The sequence below is a fragment of the Buceros rhinoceros genome, unplaced genomic scaffold, assembly GCF_000710305.1.
Source record: "Buceros rhinoceros silvestris isolate BGI_N320 unplaced genomic scaffold, ASM71030v1 scaffold35970, whole genome shotgun sequence".
NCBI classification, from domain to species: domain Eukaryota; kingdom Metazoa; phylum Chordata; class Aves; order Bucerotiformes; family Bucerotidae; genus Buceros; species Buceros rhinoceros.
Window position 1 is genome coordinate 640 of NW_010389626.1, and position 7,234 is coordinate 7,873.

General features: G+C 48.5%; 1 protein-coding gene across 1 annotated transcript in view; it reads right to left on the minus strand.

Moving 5' to 3' along the window:
- Positions 1-1,057: 1,057 nt before the first annotated feature.
- Positions 1,058-7,234, minus strand: part of TBX4 (T-box 4) — a gene marked incomplete at its 5' end in the record, with an annotated part of 20,476 nt that continues 14,299 nt past the window's right edge. The window contains 4 exons of the mRNA XM_010134909.1: positions 1,058-1,680; positions 3,015-3,256; positions 3,723-3,811; positions 6,469-6,621. Of these exons, the coding sequence (XP_010133211.1) occupies positions 1,058-1,680; positions 3,015-3,256; positions 3,723-3,811; positions 6,469-6,621 (1,107 nt within the window). The remainder of the gene's footprint in view (positions 1,681-3,014; positions 3,257-3,722; positions 3,812-6,468; positions 6,622-7,234) is intronic.

Below are 7,234 nucleotides of genomic sequence, written 5' to 3' on the forward strand. Positions count from 1 at the left end.
GACCTGTTCTACAAATATTTGTACACTGTAAAGCCTGACGGGTGATGGAAGCTCTTTCTACCCCACTCCACAATTAAGAAAATATTCCTCTACGCCTCCTTTATGCTGAAAACAATTATTTCTGAGTTAGCTGCAAAAGAAAAAAACATAGCACAAAAGGCACGTTTCAGCTGAATACGAAAGAAATCAAGGACCAGCAAATATAGAAACCGTTTCTGGAAAGTATTAGCAACTTTTAAGCTTAAACTTCATAAATATATTGCAATAAGTGAATGTGATTCAGTCAATGGATGGGAGTCTGAAAACACTGGGGCTGTTCCTAACGCTGCAGTTAATTTGCTGTTTGGCCTCGGGCATAACGCTTCGCTTCTTCGCTTCCCACAGCCACGAACAATGGTGGTGTGGGGGGAAGAAGAGACATCTGTGCATCGGTGCCTTCTCTCCACGCCATGGCACGAACCCTGCGCTGCGCTGGGGAGGTGCCGGGTGGCACTGCAGCTCCCTGCCCCCACCGCTGAGCCTCCCCACTGACCCCTGCGCTCCTACGGCTCCGTCGCTTCCAGAGGAAGAAGGAATTTCTACAGATAAAGAGAGATAAAGAAGTGCTGCTACAGCAGTCCTTGAACTACACAACCGAACAGATTGCTTTTCCCTTTGGGTTTTGGGATGCTGTGACTTCATCAACCAAGCACCATAAAAGTGAAGCTCATACTTTTCCCAAATAGACAAAATTTGCTCATGGATGTTTAATATTACAGGCAAAAGAAAATTACTATCTACTTCACTTGTTAGTCGTGCAGATGGTTTCTACTGCATCAGTAATGAAGACACGAGAATTAATTTACTCAGGAGTCAGTAAGAGACTGATGAATCCAGCCCACCGAGCCAGGAGTTGTAATTCTCTGTGTGGCTGAAGATACAAGCTCTTCACCCACACAAATCCCTCTGGAAATGCACATTTGTCTCACCGAAGTGCAAGTTACCCACAGGTATCAACACTGATTGAACACTGTCCTGGAGCAGTAGCCTTGGCAGTGGCATCGCTTGGCCGTCAGAGTCATCCGTCAGTCCAGTTCTCCACAGTCCCTATCCCTGAATGATACTGCAGCGACGACTCCCTCGACAAGGAAAAGCTTTGTGAGTACAGGAATTCGTTCGCTGCGTTTAGGTGCGGAGAGGGGGGCTTTCTCTCGCACACAGCTGGGTGCACCCTTTCCCTCGGGAAAGATGAAGAAGGAACGCGCTCCCGAACCTGAGACTGGGACAGCTGGTTGTAGACACTGAAGTGGCTGTTACTTGGGGGCTGTGAGCCCTGACCCGTGATGGACGGGAGCCGCGGCATCATGGTGGTGGCAGTAAAGTGAGCAGGGAAAGGCTGGTAAGGGACAGTTTCCATTGTCTGAACACTGTAGCTGGTGTAAGGTGCGACAGAAGTCCACATATTGCAGCTCAAGGGGGGAGGTGGAGGTGGCAAGTCATCGACCGTGGAGACACCAGCAATTTCAGCCCCAGAACCAGAGTACATGCACGCTTCCCTCGGAGTCACCTCGCTGCAGTAGGAAGGGCTTAGCATCTGCTGATCGTAGGGAGGCGGGGAACGGAAATAGTGATCGTCTCCGACAGAAGAGGAGGCTTCCAGGTAGGAGCGTTTGCAGGGCAGGTCCAGGTGCCGGGCACTTTCTGCAAACAAAAAAAAGCATGTTCAGGAGCGGCTCCCAGAGCCACGGCCTTTGACAGTGGTCTGCTAAGAGCCTGCCGTCTGTGATTATTTCACTGGACAACCGGTGCTCTTTTTCAGATTAATCCAGTTAAACCATTTTAGTTTGGAAAGACAATGTACAACATCAAAAAGACATTGTGCTGCAAATGTCAGGCTAATCCCCTCCGCCTCAAAGCATTCTGGTGACATTTATCAGGCTAAAAGTGAGCGACTCGGGCTACTATTCTCACATCAGAGATTACTTCACCCCGCTCCTCCAGATACCAGAGGTCCCTGACACTCTTGCAGTTTTACCCTTGACAAACTCAAGAAGTCTTTTAAAGGGTCTTATCGCAGCCTGCCTTCCTGTCCTTGCAAAAATGACTATACATTTCCCAGATATTCATGTCAAAAGCTGCAGAAATATTTCCAGATAAAGGAGCCCTTTCCCAGTCATCAGTCCTTGCCCTCCGCTTTACGCTGAGAAGCTGTAGCCCCTCTCCTACAGACTCTGATGACTGTGGCTGTGCTCACCAGCAGCTTTCTGTTAGTTGTTAGGAATATTTCTGGATAAATGAGTGCATTCATCTGTAGATTAAAGATCTGCTAAAGTTACACATTTGCCTTGCAGCCCTTATTCTCAGTGCTGTTCAATTCTTCTCTTGCCCGTGATCAGAGAATTCTCACTGCTTAAATAAATTAGTGGCCAATGAGACATGCAAAGGGGACTTTTTTCCTCTGTAAAATTTTTCCATTTAACCTAAAACATGCCGTGATCTCACCTGATGCTGGACTAAAAGGAAGAGAATGTAGTTACAACTCGCTTAAACTTGAGAACTAGGGGATAAGAAGAAAGGGATGCTGACACCCAGCTACCACAGACCCACTGACCCGCAGAATCACTAATGGCTTCATCCTGGAAAGGTGCTGCGTGTGTGTAACTGCGTTAGCGCTGATGGTGGTATCAGAACACCTCAGTATAGAAAAGGCCGCCCCAAACCAATCGCTAATTCAGGTGATTCTAGCAACGGATAATTCGCTGGTGGTGTTCAAGCCAATTGCATCATGAATTCTGATTATTCTTCTTGGCTCTGACTCAGAGCCTGCATTTACCTTCTATGGGAGGAAACCACTAGTGCCCAAACCCCCAGCTCTTGGGCCCTGACCCTCCAAAACCCTTCGATCACACAGTAGCTGTGAAGATCAAGGCCTAAGAGACCAATCCAAAATGAACTGGGCTTAGCAGTGAGCTCTCTGTGCTCATGCTCTTAGGTTTATTTGCTGTAATATTTTTCTAGCTGTTAAGCCGAGTTACCTCTTCTTTTTAGGCAATGATAGAAGAGCCCTGAATCTCTCTGTGCTGTGAAGGTGTTGAGTGGCAGGTCTTGAGTATCTGAAGCTGCAAATTGCATGTGAGCACCATTCTCATACTGATAATGTTGAAGGGTCTGGTGATTCCCATGAAGTGGGTTAACATCTGGCTTTGTTGAAAGCTGGCCATGACTGGACACCAACCTCTGCCTCATGATGCTTTTGGAAATAACTGGATATTCTTTGCTGAAGGAGGTGAGAAAAGTTATTACCAGTTAGACAGCAATCAGCATTAAAAGAAGGATGAAATATTAGTTTGGCTTTCCTAGAGCATCTCCATCCAATGACTTCAACACCCTTTACCGAATGTGATTAACTCATCGCACTGCTCAGCGCGGGCAAGTACGTGACAACACACAGAGAAAGAGCTTGTCGGGGGTATAAATGGCATTGAAAGCCCTAATCCCCTCAAGCACAAGAGAATCTGATGCCCCCCATGGCATAGGCACCTATTGAGTTCTCTTCCTCTGAAGAGGTGCAGCACATGAGCAGCAGAATGAAGACTAAAGCCCAGCTGTAAGGCTCATTCCTGCACAGGACGTGGGGCTTCAGGGTGCGCTGGGTTCAGTGCACCCACGCACACGCGCACGCCCAGCAGCCTGACCCCAGCCAGCACCTCCGCGCTGCCACCCCTCGCACCACTCGGCTGTACCTCTGCAGTCGTGCCACGCGCAGGTCGCTGTCGTCGCTCCCCCTGAATCCCTTGGCAAAGGGGTTGTTTTCGATTTTCAGCTGGGTTATCTTTAAAAGAATGAAACCAAGTATAAAGCGTTTGAAAACAGCTCAGCCAATAGGTGCAGCAGCAGGACTGAGGCTGCAGGTCTCCAGGTGCCCTGTCCTACGTGACACGCGATGAAATGCCGAGTCCACACAAGTTTCAGCCCTGTGAAGACATGGTGGCAGAGGCGGTGTCTCTGCACTCAAAGTTAAGAGAAAAACTGAGCTGCCAAGTTAGATCTTGCAGAAGCAGCTTTTTAAAACTAACACAATCACTGACTATGAATGAGGACAGGAATGCAAGTTTCCTTAAGTCTGGGTCTTATTCTGGACCCTTGTTAGTGAGAATATCTTTCTTTATCTGATTTAAAAGGAGATTTCTTGGGTCTCCATGTTAGAAACCCCTGTTCCTTATGACACTGCTGTCCCTCACTTCCATAAGAACGAGAGAAACAGCTGGCCAGTATCTCTGATGGAGAAGGAGGGTGGTGACACGTGAATGGGCTGGAGCTTCTCCTCTCTGCTCCCTGCAGCCCACTGTGGCTCCAGAGTAGCTCCCAGTCAGCTGATGGACGACAAGGAGCGCTGGAGCCTTCCTAGCCTGACAGAAGGTCTGTACATTTTAACTGAATTTTGTTATTTAGTGACTGTGGTTTTCCTCTGACATGAGCAGAATCAGCACCTCAGTCTCTCCTTGTTACCTTCCCCTGAGTTCATCCCACCCAGGAGGGAGTTTAGGGTAAACACCAACACCTTCCTCACCGAGCTGGACTCAGGGGTACCCTCTAACATCAGCTTTCCGTCTCTGGGAGACCACAGTCAGCTCTGTAACCCAGACTCCCTTTTTTGTCAGAAAGACAATTAGTGACAAGGACATTTCTTGCTAGCAGGATATTTCTGAGATGAAAATAATTCAGTGGTTTGTTTTTTCCTGTAAGGTACCCCAATCAGGTTGTTAATTGTTAATGTCCAAGGAAGTAAGTAAAACCACTTGGATATTTTCCTGAGGTTGGGGTCTTCCTGAGTCCACAGTGAGCTCGTGGTGAGACCTCCTGCCTCCCGCTTCTCCACTGCAGACCGCTGTGCTCCCCCCGGCCGGGCGGCAGCCAGCCCCCTCAGCCTGGGCAACAACAGGGCAGCTCCTCACGGGATCTTCGCAGAAGAATTAGGGCTTGTCTGGGGCGTTTTCCCGAAATCTGTCAGGTCCACTCTGTGCTGCCACCCACCTACCAGCCCCCGCCAGCAGTGGCTGTACAGCAATGACATTGGAAGTGTGAAGTTTATGAAGCACTTTGGGAACCTGAGGGATGAAAGGCACTATTGACACGCGAGACATTTTAAGTAGGTATTAAATAAGCTCTTTCGAGCCTTTTTGGTTAACCATGTTTGGGCAACTGGTCATTTTACACCAGCTGCTAAAGCTTTTCAAACAGGATTCACTTCAGTGTCCAAATAGGGACTTCTTTTTTTTTTTTTTCACCCTGTCTTTACCGTAACGCACACACATCCATGTTTCTGCTCTGAGTCTTTAACTGGCTTGCTAATTGCAAACTCTTGCAAGGACTCTATGCTTCAAGCATCAAAGGGCTACAGGCATCCTGCTTGGGAGGAAAAGGTCTGGTCAGATTATTGGGCAGGAAGAATTTCACATGTGTTCCTGTTCCTGCGGTGTTTTCCTACGAATGTGCAGAAAAGGAGCTGCTGCAGTAACACGTGGCAGATTTCACATGCAGGGTGCAGGTGGTGCCTCTTTGCTCTGCACCTTTTTTTATGAATCCTGATGTACTGCAGAACTCCGATTAATCCTCATACGACCCTGCAGTCGGACTTCTCTGTCAGGAGAACTGCAGGGGAGCAGCAGCTTGTGCAAAGGCAGGAAAATCGGGAGCAGAACTGCAAGCGGAGCCTCGCCATCCCCAGCCTGGCATCCTCCCCTCTCCCTGCCCTGGTGTCACAGGCAGGTGACGATTAACTGTCACATTGCTGTCCACCCTGCTTGTCACCTGGGTCGGTAAAATCCTCAGGCGGAACGCTACCCAGTGCCACCACTACCACCATGCTGAGAAAAGAGGAGAAGCCAAGCCCTGCAACAGCGGGGTGTGGGTGACACACACCCAGAGCAGAACCGAGCCCTTTGTACTTTATATTAGCCCCAAACCCCCTCCCGCCCTCCCGTGCTAACCACAGAGCAGGCGCTGGGCTGCGTTTTTATGGTTACATTCCTCGTATGTCTCACTAAACACACAGGCTATAATTACTTTTCACTGTAGATTTATGAGCAAGCTTTACTAGTCATTATTAGATTTGCTCGCTGTTTTGAATGACATCTGAGCGGTTATGAGCGCGTCGATTCATTAGTGCCTGGACTCGCAGGGTTTGCCAAGAGATTGTTACCCAGCGATGCTCGTGCTGCGCCTTAGCTGCAGCCTCTGGCTCATCACTCTGGCTTAATGCTGGGCTGGAAACTTGTCTGTCAAAGCAGGCGTTTTCTGCTGCATGACAGCAGCGTGACAGGCTCTCCCCCTCCCTCCGCACGGACAGATCCTGCTCACCCGGCACTGCACCGCAGCGACATCGCGCTGCGTTCGGACCATCGCGCCGCAGCTGTCGGCAGCAGAGAGCTGCGAGTCACAAAAGCCCGTGAACAGGAATAAAGCCCCTCTAGCAGAAAAGCAGCCTACCTTGTGATTCTGGTAGGAGGTCACGGATATGAAGGATGTCTCTGGAAAAACGTGGGTGCAGAAGGCTGTGTTCTTCGACCCAAAAGCGTTGTTCTCATCCGCCTTTACAATATGCAGTCGTGGTTGGTATTTATGCATTGAATTCAGAATGATCTGAAAAACAATTGATGCTACAGTGAGAATCCAATTTAAAATTTAAAAAAAGACAAGACAGACTTTACTAGTGGGACAGAAAAGCCCACTAGTCCTCGGCTTTAGCTCTGCTTTCAAATTAGAGGGGAAAATTACATTTGCACATGAACCGAGACAGAAAAGGTATCTGCTGCTCTGGCAAGCAGAACTGAACTTAAAGCTTTCCTGGTCAGCCCTCATTTTCTTATTGCTATTGGATAGAGTCAGTCTGGGTGGAAAAAAAGCCATAAATTTTTTTCCCAGCTCATGCTGAAGCTGTACAATACATATAATTCACCAGCAGACCGGTCCATAAAGATTCCTAATAAATACTTTACTGAGCTGAAAAATGCACAATTTAGCAGAGGGGGAAAAAATCACACGAACCACAGGGAGGGGAGAAAAAAAAAAAAGCAAGTTATTTTTCTTTTATCTGCTGGTAAAAGAAAGCTACAAAAGAGGAGATTTTTATTTTTTCCCCTCCTCTTTGTGGAGCAGCTCCACACTGGTGGCTGGGTCCAGGCGCCTCTCGCAGCTCCTGCCCTCTTCTCGAGCCCCTGCGAAGGGAAGGCAGGAGCCAGACACGGGCGGTCTT